The 17870-nt window shown below is 32.6% G+C and overlaps 3 protein-coding genes across 3 annotated transcripts; 1 reads left to right on the top strand and 2 right to left on the bottom strand.

Moving 5' to 3' along the window:
- The first annotated feature begins 202 nt into the window (after window positions 1-202).
- On the top strand, window positions 203-1970 carry Srr (Serine racemase). The gene is made up of 3 exons (XM_015926695.3): window positions 203-415; window positions 663-937; window positions 1184-1970. Exons 1-3 carry the CDS (start codon window positions 236-238, stop codon window positions 1749-1751), a joined length of 1023 nt encoding a protein of 340 aa, XP_015782181.1. The 5' UTR covers window positions 203-235; the 3' UTR covers window positions 1752-1970.
- On the bottom strand, window positions 1913-3005 carry LOC107360074 (uncharacterized). The gene is made up of 2 exons (XM_015926696.2): window positions 2891-3005; window positions 1913-2830 (listed from the first exon to the last, which is right to left on the bottom strand). Exons 1-2 carry the CDS (start codon window positions 2958-2960, stop codon window positions 2223-2225), a joined length of 678 nt encoding a protein of 225 aa, XP_015782182.1. The 5' UTR covers window positions 2961-3005; the 3' UTR covers window positions 1913-2222.
- A 9091-nt stretch (window positions 3006-12096) lies between these two features.
- On the bottom strand, window positions 12097-15922 carry LOC107360141 (ras-related protein Rab-34-like). The gene is made up of 2 exons (XM_015926765.3): window positions 14940-15922; window positions 12097-13143 (listed from the first exon to the last, which is right to left on the bottom strand). Exons 1-2 carry the CDS (start codon window positions 15237-15239, stop codon window positions 12628-12630), a joined length of 816 nt encoding a protein of 271 aa, XP_015782251.1. The 5' UTR covers window positions 15240-15922; the 3' UTR covers window positions 12097-12627.
- Between the last annotated feature and the right edge of the window lie 1948 nt (window positions 15923-17870).

The raw sequence follows: 17870 nt of genomic DNA on the forward strand, positions 1-17870 counted from the left end.
AATTCATTGCTAACGACAACCTTTATTGAATAGTTATTGATAGATTTGTCAAAAATTGAATTATGTGAAATGGTTAAAGTGTGGATGAATAACCTTTTATTTATTGACGTTTGAGATTTATCTTATTTGCACTTTTGATTATCTTTTTGATTGTAGAGTCTTAATTGCTTGCGCAGCTTCTCTTCATGTCTCATCGTCCACACTGAGGTTTGATTGCTGGATCTACGGTTTAAGAATGTGTTCATTTAATAAAAATGTCAAACTTATTCAGGAAAGTCTTCATATTAAATCACCTTTGGTTGAAAATTTGTCCTGCAGTGAATACTCCAATGGCAGACCAGTGTATCTCAAATTGGATAACAATCAACCCGGTGGCTCATTTAAAATCAGAGGAATTGGTCGATCATGTCAATTAGTAAGTTACCAATTGCTATTAATAATCTTGTAATGAATTTATAAATGCCATTATACAGCTACGTTACTTAGTTGAGAGTTGAATGATTAATAATCTGTAAGTTACATTAGAAGTGAGTATCAGCCGGGTGAAAAAGTGAACCAGAACGATGACTTGCAATCTCAATATTATCAATTCATTTTATTTGCTCTGTGCTTATTATTTTAATGGATTAATGATTGTTTACTCTTATTTTTTTATCGACCAGGCAAAGGAACAGGGTTACGATGAAATTGTATGCCCTTCTGGTGGCAATGCTGGAGTAGCCTCAGCTTATGCAGCGCGAATGTTAAACTTGAAAGCTATCATTGTCATATTTAAAATCACGTCAGAAGAAATTGCTAACAAAATTGAAAAAGAAGGTGCTCAAGTGGTACGTTATGGGAATAGATCGGATGAATCTATTGATCACGCCAAGTATTTAGCCTCAGATAAGACCAAAAGACGTAAATTCATCCATCCCTTTGATGATCCAGCAGTTTGGTGAGTATTTTTCAATCAAAACCAACCAGGCTGATAAGGAAGAGACAGAAATATTTTTAAGTACTTACAGAGCACTTGATTAACCAAATTGATCTCGCAATGATCACATGTAAAAGTGCAATCTCTTTAAGAGTCAAACTCTCGAAGATATCATTGAAACTTAAAAATTCAAGATTTAATCTTGTCAATCAGGCTTTTTATTATGACATTTAAAGTGCTATTTTTTTGTTTTTACCTTAATTGTAGGGAAGGTAACAGCTCATTGATTGATGAGATTTATCGAGATTTGAATGGTGTTCAGCCATCTTTGATTGTCACTTGTTGTGGTGGTGGTGGACTGTTTTGTGGTATCATGAAGGGATTGGAAAGATATAAATGGCATTCGACTGGAGTATTGGTAATGGAAACCACAGGCTCAGGATCTTTTAAGGCGATGACGGAAAATGACTACAAACCAATTAAAATTGTTTGTGATACTCTGGCCAAAACACTTACTTCGGTAATTGTGTGTCAAGAAGCAGCCAATTATGCTTCAAACCCGAAATTTAATGTTTACTCAGAGGTTGTCACTGATTTAGAAGCTATGGAAGCTTGTTTACTCATTGCTGATCATCAACGAATCATGGTTGAACTATCATGTGGAACTGTATTAAGTGCTCTTTACAAGGGAATTGTCTCTCAAATATTGAGTAGTCATCCTAATTTACCAGATGGACCTTTAGTCATGATTGTTTGCGGTGGAAATGATGTTAAATTAAAAGATATGAATGAATGGAAAAGGCTAGTTGATGAAGCTAAGGGTTTCAATTCGTAACCTGGAACTCATCAAATCTTTTCTCAATTTGATTAAATTCATACAGGAATAGTAAACAATCAACTTGATTTTAGATCCTCATCAGTTCAGTAAAAGATTTATTTTTAATCTTTCTGAATGAAAAGATGTTAAAGTGACAAAAAGTAGTTTTGCAGAATTGATTGAAATTAAAACAATTTTATTAAAATATTTAATAAATATTCCATTCGATTAACAAAAGGTAACAGAGAGTTTCTAGATTAATCAGTTTATATTAATATAACAATATAAATATTATCAAATATGAATTGCTGTGAAATTTTGAGATAATAAGGTGGAAGAGGTTGATTGAATAATGGGCCCAGGATATGATTTTGTGGTGATTTTATTCACCAATCCAGATAATGATAGACAATTGCATCGCTCAATAACAGTGTAAGATGAACATACACTTTGGCAAATAAAAAATCAAATTATAACTGCGATTGTTGTTTAATGACGTTTAAGAGCCTTCCTGCACTTTTTAATCCAAAAATCTGGATTGTATTTTTTACCAAAAACTCGAGCTTGGCACAAATCATTGAAACGTGCATATCCATCGACACCATTAAGAAGCTGAATTGCGCGATCACAGTAAATCGACCCAGAGGAATTTAAAGATGATACAGATGCTGATTGTGATGAGGATGGTGGTGTTAATGTTGTTAGAGATGAATTGTTGAGATTTGGTGTTGATGATGAACTATTCAACAAACTTGATGAATTGAGGAGCGTTTGAATCAGCTGCTGTCTAGCCATTTTGTAGTCTGCAATTGCTTGTTTACGTTGACCATCAGTACAATTAAGATTATTGTATTTACGCAAACATCGAACTTCAGGGATAGCATCGTCCTCTAAATCTATTTCATTCTCGTCTTTTTCTGGCTTTTCATTTTCGTTCTTTTCTGGTTTTTCCTTCTCTTCATTTTCAGGTTTTTCCACCTCTTTCTCGTTTTCATTTTCAGATTCAGTTTCGGTTTCAATTTCAGTCTCCTCTGCCTCTGGTCTTTCAGTTATATCGGCTACTTCAGTTTCAGTTGAATTAACTGTTATTGATTGACCTATGCGAAATAAATCAAATTAAATTAATAACAAAAAATAAACAGTAAAAACAAACTTACCTTGACATGAGGTTAACGAGACTGCTGTTACAATGAGGAGAGAAAGAAGCGCCAATTTCAGAAGAGCCATTTTCAATTTGGTTTTGATAGATTGATGTTACTGTTAACTACTGTTGTCGTTGATTAACTTTGATTGCCGAGATGTTCGATTATATATGTGTTCAAATGGTGCTATTTTAATCCCATATTTCAGTTATTAATTGTTAATTTCATGGTCATTATAATTAATTGATTCTCAGACTTATTATGCTCTGAAATAATCAAAGGATAAGCATGAACATGAAATAAATATTTAATATAAATCAATATTCTATTAGTATTCTTTGATTTCCAAGCTGCAATGGTTGAATCTTAACTAATTAATATTGAATAGTTTATCCTTTGCACAGCTAGGAATTAAATATCACAATCAACTTCCATGAAAAAAATACTTATGTAAGCTTAGCAATTTAACTTTCGTGACATGATATACCAGCCATGATAATTCAAGTTAGAAAATTCATCAATTAATTCATGTTCTAAAATGATATAAAATTTGAACGCTTGATACTGAATTATCAAGTCTTATTCACACGTTATAACACTTTCTGTTGAAACATAGTTAAGTAAATATTCAATTAAATATTGATAAATCATCTAACCCAAACTATCAACTCTATCTATTAATATTAATAATACATTGAAATGTGATTTGAACAAAAACGCTTTGTTAGTACATTCTGATTGATGCAGTAAATTAAATTTTTGTGTAATTAGATAATGGCGGGAATTCGCGGTTAGGGTTGAATGGTTCTGGTTAGAGATTTTTAAAGATTTCTGTATCTCTATTAAGCATTTATCAATCACTGATTAAATAAGGGATTTCTCGGCAATTTCAATCACGAATTGATATTCTGCTCCCATCTACCGTCAGTTATTGTTAATTATTGTTAATGAAATTGCATGTACACTAGTTTCACGGATATCTTTTTTTAAAAAGTTATATCTATTGGGTGTATAGAAAGTTTATGCTAAATTTATGGGGAAAAAACAATTTTCTGTTTATACACAGTTAAGGGATATTTTTCCCCTGCATAAACTCTTTACACACTCTATATTACCATGTGGCAGAGTTAAGCATGAACCCCCCTTTCCCCCCATTACCTTCGTTCTTCTGACATGTATCAGATTGTCGAGATTACCTTTGGCAGAAAAGGTTAGAGTAATTAATGAATTTGATGGTGATGATGTTAAAAAATTGCAAAAATTTCACAAAGTATCTGTCTCAGCAGTTAATCAAATACTTGCCAAGGCTGATTTTTACTTAGAAGCGTATAAAGAAGAAAGCAAAAGGAACAAGAGACGATTATCGTCTGATAACGGTTTGTTTCCTATTGAGACCGGTCTTATTAACTTTATAACAAAGTGTTATACCAAAAAGATTCCTTTAACTTATGATTTGATGCAACTAAAAGCTCTGAAGCTTGCTGATGAAATGGATTTAGTTGGATTCAAAGCTTCTCATGGTTTGATCAAAAAAACAATGAATAAATACGGTGTTACAAAAAAAGAATTGTCGGTCAATCTGCTTGGGTTAATCTTGCTATTGTTGATGAATGGTACATGAATTTGAATACAAAACTACAAGATTTTAATTTTGTCGTCTTACTCAATGCTTATGAAAATTGCTTCACTTACAAAATGACAAAGTTTCTTCTTTCACTAAAGATGGTGATCATCATAGAGGAAAAGTAGATCGAAGAAGTGTAAATGTATTATTATGTGTAACATCCGATTGCAATGAATCAAAACCAGTCATCATTGTGAAAAGTGTTAAGCCTCGTTGTTTCAACAATATCAATACAGCTGACTGCGATTTCAGATATATTTATAGGGGTATATTTTAAAAATGTTGAAGTGCTTTGCACTATGTTGGGGTATGTTGGGGTATGTTGGAGTATATGTTGGGTAGCCTATAAATAGTCTATAAATTTTGGACGGTCTATTTTTATTCGTGTTGATTATCAAGGTGAATTCAATAAACATAATAAAATAAAACAAAACACACGGTCAATATTCAGACCAAACAGACACGAAATCAAAATAATGAGTACGGGAGTAATTCAATGGTACAACATTTTTAGTCAGGTAATTCGGTCAGTTAATGTTTAAGGTTTGTTGGTAAAAGAAGATAGAATAGTCTATTCATTATGAATACTTTTTGCGGTGATCTAGATTTTATTTTTGGGAATTGTAAGCGTACTAAGTACTAAGGCAGCAACAAAGAACCTTATGAGAATAAGTGCTGAGGAAAAGCCGGATTTTACAGCTTTTACGAACTGGTACCCGATGATATGGATTACACAGTTCCGAAAGTTTCTATTGTGACGGTTAAACAACCTAATGCATCTGCTATAGCTTGTTTTGACAGTGAAAGTTTCCAGTTTGTAACAAAGTGTTCTTTTGAACTTTCGACAGTGACCTGTGGTAAAGCGCGCTGGAATAACATAACATTATGCATCATTCGCGGTTATTTTTCTTCTAATAATGGTCGTTATTCTGTAGATGATTCAACTGCCGATTTGAAAAAGATTGCTGTCTTTTTGAAAGCTTTAAGACTTGATATTCTGAAGTTATTGGTCGGGGATTTCAATAAGTACTACCAATTTTGGTCAAAAGAGGATTTTAGGATTTAGTACCATTTTAGAATCCAGAGAGTTCAAAGAAGGGATTGTAAGTTGCGGAATGGAATTAAATGGTTCGTCGGATCATAAGATAATTCGGATAAAAATTGATAAAAATAAATTGTTGAAGTATGCACAAAATATCACAAGATTGGACATGAGTCGTTTCAAGGATATGGATGGATTTTGGTTTTCAGTGCCCCTGAAAATACAGACACGACTAGCGAAGGAATTAATCCTGAACGGACAATGCTGGACATCGAAACGACGGACAAAGAGATGTTGTTGGAGTACCTGGTACTTTAGGTTTACGTATGCCAGATTCTGCTAATTGGCCAGAACATTAAAAATTGGAATACTAAAATGATTATTCAATTTATGCAGAATTTTATGAAATGATATAAAAAATGTAAAGATAAGAGAGAAAAAAATGAAGATTAAATGAAGGAGTTGTTTGATTAAATTATCGTTTCAACTTTGATTAACCAGTAATTACCAATAACCGCAAATGATGCATAATGTTATGTATCCCAACATACCCCAACATACCCCAACATACCCCAACATACCCCAACATACCCCAACATACCCCAACATACCCCAACATACTCCAACATACCCACACATACTCCAACATACCCCTACATACCCCAACATACCCCAACATACCCCAACATACCCCAACATACTCCAACATACCCACACATACTCCAACATACCCCTACATACCCCAACATACCCCTACATACTCCAACATACCCACACATACTCCAACATACCCCTACATACCCCAACATACCCCAACATACCCCAACATACCCCAACATACCCCAACATACCCCAACATACCCCAACATACCCCAACATACCCCAACATACCCCAACATACCCCTACATACTCCAACATACCCCAACATTTACCAACATACCCCAACATACACCAACATACCCCAACATTGGTTGAATTTGTTAGAAATGCAAAAAAAATTTCTCAAGAAAACTTTTGAAGTTTCAGCTTTTACCAAAAAAAACAAAATGGCGCATCAACTGGTTAGTCTAGGTCACCTGACCTCTAATTTGACGCACGCGCTATCTATCTATCTATCGTAACTTTTACGAGAATGCTAGCTCAATAAGTTGCCGAAAAATTTAAGCTCGTATTCACCAACCAAGATTAAACCTGAGATCACTTTGTGCTTAAGAACAACTGATTTCACATCAACTAAATTGGTCTCACCTTTTTTGATGCTAACATTAGCGAAATAAAATTAATAGATAGCCCCTACTAAGGCATTTGTTTACATTTTAAACCTTTAGTTTACATTTTTCCCACCCAAGTTCATCAAAATTCATCATCTCTATCCTTTTTAAGGTGTTTTTTTGATTATTTGCATTAAATTTTTGATATTATTAGTACCTATCAACATGTCAGCAACTCAAATTAATTGATAAGTAATCATTTGTCCTAAATTACATATTGTTATAACATATAATGATTTATATTTCTGTTTTTTTAAGCTAGCGTAATCTTCTGTCGTATTTTTGTAAATCGTGGTTACTGTTATGGACTTGGTTGTAAGTATCTACATGGTGACAGACAAATTGAAGCTCACTATAAACGGACTGACAGATTACCAACGGAATTAGCTGAAGAATGGTGCAAGTAAGTTTTAATTCCGCTATCGTAAATTTTCATACTAATATTTTATCTTATTATTTTCAGTACCCAAAAGATATTGGCAAAAAGAGACCCGAATGTTTGCCAAGATCAAAACCAATCAAAGTTGTTGGTTATGATGGTGAATTCAATGAGGTTAAAGATGAATCAAATAAAACAAAACACACGGTCAATATTCAGACCAAACAGACATGAAGTCAAAATATTCAATTTAAACAAGTTTATTCAAAATTGTTAAAGATGATGAAGAAGCAATTGACAGATTCAACTTTAGTGAATTTACACCGAAGAGGACAATCCAAAAAGATACAAAAACTAGTTAAGTTCAAAACACTGAATACAAGACAAAGATACACCATGAGTGTTAAGGTGACATTTTAGGTATTTATAGTAGGGCAGGTAAGACAGCCCTTTTGAGTCCTCGATGAATAAGAGTTTGTTTGACGGTTAAGATGAATGAGTGGAAGAAAACCAAGGAATGTGAGTTCCTCTAGGGATTTGTGATTGTTGATAGCAAGAGGTTGAAAATAGCTTAAGCAGGTAAAAATGGTCAAGTTGAAGAGTCAAAATAGCTTCTAGGTTTAAGGGGTGAAATTAGGTGTTGTATTTAGTTAGAGTAGGTCAATAGTAAATGATTAAAGAAAAGATCAAGTTATTAGGTTGAATGGTTGAGATACAGTGGGCACTTTCCCTAGGACTTTTGAGGGTTCATAGTTCATGGAGAAACTGAGGTTTTCTCATGAACTATGAGTCGTACAGGTGACCAAATGTTACCAACAGATTTGTCTTGATGAGAGGAAGCTAACGATATGTAGAAATATCGAGGAATACCAGAGGTTCCTGATTCAGTAGCTTCATGTGGTGAAATGTATGGGAAAAGGTAAAAATAAGGGTTTTTCATAGTTAACACTGAAATGACTTATCAGGTCAAAACTAATTATTAATTATTAAGTTCATGTTGATGAACTTTGACTGATTGAAGTGTTAAATATTAGTCAGAGTCATTATTGGTGAAGTTGGAAGGTGAAACGAGAAAAGGTGAAAAAAGTGAAAAATTGATATGAAATTAGATTAAAGGTAAATCATGACTAATTCGTCAAATTGGACATTTAGATAGATGGCAAGGTTAGTTTAAGTTATAATAAATCAAGTAATGTTGATATTTTCAACCAACAAAAGTGTTTTCGGGCAAATTGTAAATTTGGCACCCACCATGTTTTTAGAACGGACATGAATGCAGGCAATATCGTTGAATTTACATTCAGGCCTAGTCCTGAAATGATGGTAAGAACTTTTTCAATTTTTAATATTTGTTTCACTTTTTATTCAGGATAACATGAAAAATGTTTAACAGGCACCTAAACCATACTGGTATTCCAAGGTTTTGTGTCACATTAAGACACCATTTCCACTTCTTGCCGAACACATTATCAAAGTATTGCTAAATCATTGTTTTGTTTTCTTTTTGCAGAAACCATTCCGGATTCAAGGGAGTCAAGTTTCTTTTTATTACAATGAGAGGGAAATCAAGGCAAATGATCCCGGTGTTACTCCATATTCGCTTGACATTGGTAATGGTGTTGATGTCTTCGTTGATATTTCTTTCAACAATTCGCGGAAATGCTCTATTTGTTTAACTTTCGCATCAAAAAGATGCTATTGTTTCCCCTGCAACCACTTTTTTGTATAGATTGTTGTCTCAGTGTGTTCTTTGAACTCAGCAACAGTAATTTGAAACTCTTCCCATTATGTAGGGCTGATGTTATTCAACTACATTTTAGGGTTGAGGGTCAAACTACTGGTGCTGATCACAGGAACCTGGCTCAAATGTCAGATAATGAACTGTCTGATTGGATCATTATCTTGCCCGGCCTTTTTCTCGACATGAGAAACCAGCAAATATTGTTAATTATTTGCCGGCTGGTTTCGGCGGATACTGATTAAATAGTTTTGTTTTCCATCTTTTTTTGTTTTTTCCAGTTTTTTGTGCTCTTTAAACATGACTAAAGTTCGTAGTAAGAATTTTACAGATGAAAAAAAGGAACTTCTTGTTTCTCTCATATAAGATCAATGTTTCGGGACTAACAGGGTTATTTCTTTTTGCAAATATTTCTATTTCCTCTTTGATGAGATCTGATGAGCACTTGGAAAGTCTCTTTATTCATTCGAACCTTTTTTGAATTAAAATCATCAAACAGTACAAGAAGGTCGTTTTCTGGTAATATTGTTCTTCTTTGAAGATTTCTACGCTGGCGAAAACCAAAAGCGAATAGATATTCAACCATTTTTCAGAAATTTAGGAAAAACTAAATTAATTTCCACTCAAAGATCAAGACAAAACACATGAAAATGAAAAGACAAGTCGAGATCAAGGAGATGATTTTGATTATTACCAAGATCAAATTTTGATCCACACTTGATCAATATCTACACTGGTTGACATAAATATTAGACCACCTAATTTTTTCGGTTTTTTGGTGATAATTTCTCATTAAGGCAATTGTCGGGATTACGATTAGCTTTATAAGTCACCGGAAAAGGATTATCTTCTATTCTCATGAAATTTAGATTGTAAACAATTGGATTAGCTGAAATTTTTCATGGACATATGCTAACCAGATGGACAAAATTATAAGACCACTTGAAAATAATTAACTCAGCGCTTTCAGAATTAGTATAAATTGAAAAAAAGAAGGTTTTCTAGGTCATTTTTGTCTGAGGAATTCATTCTGAGTGTCAAAAATTAGTTATTTTTTTCTGTTTTTAAGATATTTTCAGTTTTTGTACAATTACGTAATGCCGCGTTCAACTGAGCTTAATGACTTTGAAAAGGGTCAAATTATGGCTTTATCGAGTCAAGGACTTTCGCATAGGCAAATAGCAAGTGAAATCGATCGATCCAAGACTGTTGTGACTAATTATTTGTAATTAAAAGAAAATTATGGAGCTTCGCCGCGTTCAGGTCGACCTTGTTTATTGAATGATCGTGATAAAAGACGGATTGGACGATTAGCTTCTGAAGGTAATTTATCGTGCTCTCAGATACTGAAAGAGACGCAGCTAAATGTTTCATCAAGAACAATAAATCGTGCAATTCTGGAGACTGGATTATTTGATTATTCGACTATGGAAGTGAAACCAAGATTGACCGAATTACATAAGCAAAAAAGGATGGAATTTGCTCGTAACCATATGTCATGGTCTGATGAGTGGATATCTGTAATATTTTCAGATGAAAAAAAGTTTAATCTCGATGGCCCTGACGCATTAAAGTGTTATTGGCATGATCTTCGAACTGATAAAAAAATCTTTTCGAAGCGTAACTTTGGTGGTGGTTCGGTGATGGTTTGGGGAGCTTTTTGTTACAATGGAGTTCTTCCGATTGTTAGAATAACCAATACAGTAGGGGTTAGTGTTAAGTTAACAAATTGAAGATTTTTTTCATAGTCGCCCTCTAACAATAAATTCAAGTACCATTAGAATCGAACTTTTTTTGTACAGTTTTCTATTACATTGTTTTTTCTTGTCTCTAGAAACTAAATATGCTCGAGATGGCGACACTTAAAATTAACTTAACTCTAACCCTATTTTGTTAACTTAACCCTAACACCTACTGTACCATCAAATCAACTGATTATATTGAAATTTTAAATAACAATTTAATTCCAAATTCTGAAATTAATGCTGGTAAGGATTGGATCTTGCAACAAGATAACGCAACTATTCACACTTCAAATGTCACTAAGAAGTTTTTTAGTGATAAAAATGTTAAATTACTTGATTGGCCAGCCTGCAGCCCTGATCTCAACCCGATTGAGAACCTCTGGGGTATAATTGCTCGACGGGTTTATGCAAATCAAAGACAATTTAATAAACTCGATGATCTATGGCGCGAAATTCAAAATATATGGTATTCATTGGAGCCTGAATTACTGCAAACTCTCATTAATTCAATGAAGAACAGAATTTTTGATGTTATCAGATTGAATGGTAGTCAAACCCATTATTAAATTAATTTTATCAAACTGGCCTTATAATTTTGTCAACCTGTATTTTTGATTTTCTTACATAACTCTTCTCTCTGTCTATCTGTGGCTATGAAATTTCTTGAGCTTATTAAGAAGATTGTAAGCAATCAAATGAGATATAAAAAGTCTTTATATTCAAACGCTATCATGATTAAGATGAAAAAATTAGGTGGTCCTATACTTATGTCAACCAGTGTAGGATCAAATAGAGCATGATCCGGGTTGGCGAATCAACATTTTAATATCGGATTAAATTATTCCGGTTGGTGAAATCAAAAAAATTGATTTCAAGATTAGTTTGATAACTATGATCTTAGCTTAAGTGTGATCTGAGATCAAATTTTAATTTCAATTGGTGAAACAAAAAAGTTAAGATTAATCAATTTGATCTCCGAATCAAGCTTAAACTCGGTTGGTGAATACGGCCCTTAAACTTTCGGAGTTAGTTTCATAACACCCTGAATTTATACATTAAAATTGCTTAAACTGTGTTAAGTTTAATGATTATTTAGCCATTATTAACAATAATACTGATCTATTCATCTCAAGAAAACTAAGTCAAACCAAATAAAAGAAAATTGTTCAGGTCATGGTTCTTCCAGAACATGAATGAGTTTTATTGATAACGATGATAGACCTTGGACAAGAGGCATTAATCATTTTAGTTATTTATTATTAATTCATTATTGGTAGATTATATTTGGTTATGCTTAATCATTCTCAAACTTCATTTCCAAAGAGAGATTCACAGAACAAGAAAAAGTTAGAAAATAATGGGAACGATTTACAAATGACTCCACAATATCAATAATAAAGGGAAATATAATGTATTAATACTTAATTAGATAAAAAATTGTTTATTTTAATACAATATTTACATTCATGCCAATCTGATTTAACAGATCAACAAAAGATTCCCATTTTTGGTGTAATTAGTACCAATGCAAAGGGCATCAATAATCTTGAAGGATTATTCATATCAGATTGAACTAATTAATTGGGCCAGCTTTGAGCAAAGAATAAAAAAATTTAAAGATGCATCACAAAATATTCATGAGTGATATTCAACAAATTACAGAGAAAAGATATCAATTTCTAGGATGATTACTAAAATTGGGTCGGTATGATTTAACTTTGGTTTGTATTGTATCGATTGCAATGAAATATATTACAGTCATTCCCATCGGAAACGCTCAAAAATAAAAGTGAATCAGCTAATCCAACTCCACACTTGGTTGGAAGTGAAATAACTGCAAAACCCTGGTTTATCCTTGATTCCATTACCAAACTGTAAACCAAATCAAAGACTAGTTTCAAATCAGAGTCTTTTGTGTTCCTCCAGATAGACTCGTTGTATCTTTGCGATTGTCACTTTGGTTTATAAAATCTTCTGAGGTTTAGACAATTCTTGATTGTTGATACTTTCTTTTTCTTATTCAAAGTGATTATACTCGTTGTGGGTCTCAATGGAAGAGATTTGACAGGCACAGTAAGGTGAGGTGAACTTTTGATGGCTTCCATTTCTTCAATTCGCTCTCGAATAATTTTTTGAAAGGTTAAACAGGAGATTCGGTGAAACAATGCGATAACATTTTCACCTGTTCGAGCTGAGACTGACCAATATTCAGCTTTCAGTCTTTCAGCTATTTTCATTGCCTCGGATTCATTGAATTCTCGGGCAGCTGGAGAAACAGCATCACTCTTGGATCCAACGAGAAAAATGATTGGATTTTTTGTACACTTGAGGACTTCACGGGACCAATTAAGTGTACTGAGTAACGATTTAACATTGGTTAAATCAAAAACAATCAAAGCAACATTTGATCCACGAAAATACGAGCTTGCCAATGAACGGAATCTTTCCTGGCCAGCAGTGTCCCAAATCTGAAAGAAAAGATAAAAAATATTAAATTTATTTCAAGCTGATCAAAGGAGAGGTTAAAATCTATTAATATGTTGAAATTTCCAAGCAATTAAATAATTTACAGGACCCAGAATTAATAAGAATCAAAATTAGTAAATCATTCATAATTGAACTGGAATTATAAAATCAAAATGTAATTTAATAATAAACAATGGAGCTTGACAAGGGAATTTTAATGTGAATGAATGGTGCAAAATGAGATTCATGATGATTATAACACACTAATTATCATGATAACAATGACTATTGGCAGCCTTGTGTCCGATCATTTCGATTACCTTGACGTTTAAACAGTCAATGATCAGTTAAATAATTTTTAATTTTAGCATCACCATCGATGCGGAAATCTGTCTCTCCGAGTTTCAACCAAGCTCTTTACCAGAAGATAGGAATATTATTAGACAAGAGTGAACTAAATTAACTCACCAAGTTGAGTAACCAAGAATAATTAAAAAGGAGTTATTTAATGCTCAAGGAAATAAAAAGCTGGTTGTTATAAGATATATAAAATCATTTCGAACAATCACCTGGAAACAATCGAAGGAACTGATAGTGACGAGCACAGAACCTCTAGAAAATTAAAATCAATCATTAGACGTAGATGGATATTACCGCAATTCAATTTCCAATCTAATTTAAGTTCAAGGCATTGAACAAAAATAGATAATAAATTGATCACCATCAAAGAGAAGACTAAAAGACTTAATTTCTCGAGAAGTCAATAGGATTGAGATTACACAGTTAGCTATGAAGAAATGCTGAATTTCGATTTACTCAAAGTACAAGAAATCTCCAAATTAGCTGAAATAAACAAATAGGAAGCCAATGAAAACATTGAACAAAATAAGAGCTTAACCAACGAAAAACTTAAATTTTAAAGCTAAAAGTTGGACAGAAATAAGAAAGGAAAAATTATGGCGAAAAAAGCTTCTCCAACAAAAGCATTAAAACACATTTGCTTATCTTTTTACCAGATCTGCCATGTTTACTCATAAGGTTGAATCTATTTTCAATATTCCCAGTTTTTAACCAATCAAGCCCAATTTAGATTAATCCATCCGTTTGTTTTTGCTAAATGTTAACCATGAGAGAAGACCTTAATGACGAATCAACCTCTGTAAGCCTTGATTAACCGTCATTGTGCGCCATAATTTTGTCTGACTAACCTTGCCTTTATAAAATAATGGGAAAACTTTCAAGTAAATAGCATGCTAACTGATTAAATAGTCAACTAAAATTGATTCTAAACAATGGTAACATTTTCCTGTAAACCATTTAAGGCCCATTAGAATTAAGATGCAAATAATGAAGGTTAACACGAAACATTAATCCAGAATATTGTAACCTTTTCTTTCCAAATTATGTCACTAAATTAATGTTTTTGATAGTTCTTAATGGATTGGTTTAAGCAGAAACGACAATGATTAAACAATAAGCTACCATCTTCGATCTCGTTCATGGGTTCTACGGAGTTCACTGAATTGTGGTTGACATAGTCATATAATTTGAATCACACAAATGCAGGATTACATGTTAGATATAAGTCACATCTTGATTATAAAGCAATAAAAAATGTCATAAGCAATCTAACTCGTAATTACGATGGAGTTATGACTCTAGGTGTAAGGAAAACAACTTACAATAAAACATGTTGATTGCTATATTAACATTTCTAGGAGTCTGGTTTAACTACCTGCGAAATTGTTTGGAAAATGGAAGAGAAGGAAAAATGAGAATAATTAGTCAAATGACTCACCTGAAGATCGAAATGATTTCCTAAAATGGAAAATTTTTGTATCTCAAAATCAACTCCAATGGTATCCTTATGTTCAAATGTAAATTCATCACAAGAGGATCTTTTAAGTAAAGATGTTTTACCAACACCAACATCACCAACGAGAATACATTTAGCTGATCTGGTCCATTGGTAGGGAAGAAGCTTTTGTTGATCACAATAATCAATTACCTTCCAATCAAAGGTAACTTCACGTCCATAAGGCGAAGCATCTTGCCGATAAGGTGTTTGAAAACAGTTGATATCTTGACAAATTGTCATTTTAAATTGAATAATTAACCAACAATTGAATAATATACAAGCCACTTGAAGAAATAAGCAGACACAATTAATTTAAATTGAACGTCTCCTAGGCAAGGAAGATTAAAATTAGACCATTAAACAATTGTTAAAGATGGCAGTTTAGATTCCTTAGTAATATCCAAGTTAGCATGAAATTCATTTTGCTTCTCAATGGATGGAAACTTAATGGTAACCATTATTTCACCAGTTAATTTACCAATTAATTCACCGATACATTCACCAAAAATATAAATAAACCAAATAATAAACCAGATGAATGCTTGAAGATGTTATTTGGGTTGAACACTGAAAACAAACAGAACCAAATCGAGTGGTGAAAATGACCAGAAAAGTTAAACCTTTTTCTTTGGTCTAACTGGTTGAAATGAGAGCGCACAATAAGTAAACACAAAACAAACGCTAAACGCACATTAAATGCATAAATATTATATTAATCTTATAGTTAATTAATTTGCTAATTGAAGGTTAAGGTTAATAATGTTACAAATGAAACTGATTAACTTTGGTTATAATGGTGATATTGAAATGTAAAGGTTGATTTGTCATCACTATTATTTGGTTAACATAAGACAAGACTCGTATTAGATGTTAACTTACAAATAAACCCAAGTTTCCTTTTCAACAATGATTCTTCCATTTCTCTCTTCAGTTCTCACTCTTATCATCAGTTATCTTCTCTTACTTTTCCCCTTTCTTTTCATTTTTCTTTCTTCATAACATTTATTGTAAAATAAAGCCAATGAAGGTTATGAATAAATACATGGTTAGATTGAATTTTAGCCTTTTTACCATTCCAATATATCAGATGACTTCGGGAGACCTTCAACTATTCCTTGTCCAAAAATGAAAAAAATAAATTCTGGTGTTTTTTGCTTTGATTTTATGTATTTTCAATATTTTCAATAGCAATTAAACAGCCTTAAAGGTTCCATAATTGACACTCAACTAGATTTTAAGACGTATCTTCATTCATTGGTGTGAACTAAACAGATCGTCTGTTGATTGAAATTGATCTTTCTGATTTATCTGTGTATTGAATGTTCAACCTTTTTGTGGGTAACAGTGTACATTATACTCAATAATGAGAGCCATTTTGAAATAATTAATGAACCTAAATTTAGGTTTGATTGATGGAAACAGTTTTAAAATATTGATTCAAATCTTGCTTATGTTGATAATATTGTCATATTTATTCATTGAACCAGAGTCTATTCAATTGTGATGAACAATTGTTTTTTTACACAAACAAAAACATAACTGTAAATGTATTATATCAATAAAAGGTTACTGGTGATTTATATTACCAATTCAAGTAAAAATATCAAATGATCAAACAAGTTTATGGGTAATTTTTGCACAATTAACCTTAATTGCTCTGTTTTCCTTATTGATTTAAATGGAATTTACATTAAAATCAATAGAGTTACTTACAAGTTTGTGTAATTAAACAGGAAAAGTAGTTTTTTCATGATTTTGCGTAGACTAAAAATTGCTAGCACAAATGATAGAATCCAAATATAGTAGTAAATTGCTTCAAATAATTGATCATCCTCAACTAAATAATAGCAAGAATTTCATATGCATCGTCAAAGTGGAATAATTGGTGAATTGATTAGCATTGAGGAAATGCATGCAAGATGATTTGTAAACATTAAATACACTTTATCACTTAAAAATCAGGTTGTTATGATATTATTTGTTAGTTGCTGGACCTTTGATATCTTAATTCAATACTGAATGTCAAAATATAACTACAATGTATTTGAAAGGTTATTAAAATTTAACAATTCAATAAATACTGTCTTTTGATTATATCATTTGAAAACAAACTGTAAAATTTTTTCTTTGGGGTGTTGGTGGTACAAAGGTACTCTAGCCCGTTGATGGTCAGTTTGTGATTTGAAGAGCAATGTATTGATTTGTTTTTCCGGAGACAAGGTTAGGATTGTTTTTAGTACATTATTTGTCTTATTGAGATTTGGATCATAGGTTTTTAAGGTTGGGCTCATGTGGAAGGGTGAATGGATTGGGTTTTTTGGCTATTTTGTGCTATTAATTTCTGTTCTACATGAGTTTTTGAATTTCCTCCGACAGAGTGTTTTAGAGGTGGATTATGCCTAATCTATTATTTTTCATATTTTTTTTCTTATCCCAGGTATTACCATTATTGATAGCTATGCTGTTCAACACGACCCAAGAAATCTTCAGCACCGACAGAAAAGATCGATTAAGAGAGAGAATTTATTTGACTCAATTGATCCAGATAAAGGTGAACAAAAGACAAGAATTGATTTGAGCCCAAGAACTCAAACTGCAGCAATAGTTCCAGATTCCGAAGAATGTGTTGTTTCTGCCATTGCGGACTCTTTGGGACCTTCTGTTATCACAACTCTGTCAAATATTAATCATTTAATTATCAAGCCAACGGGCTGTGGTGAGCAAAATGTCATTAGAATGGCACCAACTTTATTTACATTGGACTATCTCAACGCAACTGGTCGGTTAACTGCAACTCAACGGGAAACGGGTTTGAAGTATCTTAAAGCTGGTTATGAAAATCAAATGATGTTTCGTAAACTTGATGGATCT

Source organism: Tetranychus urticae, chromosome 2 (assembly GCF_039701765.1).
Source record: "Tetranychus urticae isolate SD_2017Ah chromosome 2, NJAU_TeUrti_SD_1.0, whole genome shotgun sequence".
NCBI classification, from domain to species: Eukaryota; Metazoa; Arthropoda; class Arachnida; order Trombidiformes; family Tetranychidae; genus Tetranychus; species Tetranychus urticae.

What these genes read in the sequence shown, in the direction of transcription:
- Srr (XM_015926695.3), top strand. Translation starts at nt 236, where the DNA reads ATGTGTTCATTTAATAAAAATGTCAAACTTATTCAGGAAAGTCTTCAT. An exon ending in TTGGTCGATCATGTCAATTA is followed by an intron (nt 416 to 662) that starts GTAAGTTACCAA and finishes TTTATCGACCAG; the next exon opens with GCAAAGGAACAGGGTTACGA. An exon ending in TTTGATGATCCAGCAGTTTG is followed by an intron (nt 938 to 1,183) that starts GTGAGTATTTTT and finishes CCTTAATTGTAG; the next exon opens with GGAAGGTAACAGCTCATTGA.
- LOC107360074 (XM_015926696.2), bottom strand. Translation starts at nt 2,960, where the DNA reads ATGGCTCTTCTGAAATTGGCGCTTCTTTCTCTCCTCATTGTAACAGCA. An exon ending in CTCGTTAACCTCATGTCAAG is followed by an intron (nt 2,831 to 2,890) that starts GTAAGTTTGTTT and finishes TATTTCGCATAG; the next exon opens with GTCAATCAATAACAGTTAAT.
- LOC107360141 (XM_015926765.3), bottom strand. Translation starts at nt 15,239, where the DNA reads ATGACAATTTGTCAAGATATCAACTGTTTTCAAACACCTTATCGGCAA. An exon ending in GAAATCATTTCGATCTTCAG is followed by an intron (nt 13,144 to 14,939) that starts GTGAGTCATTTG and finishes CTTTTCTTTCAG; the next exon opens with ATTTGGGACACTGCTGGCCA.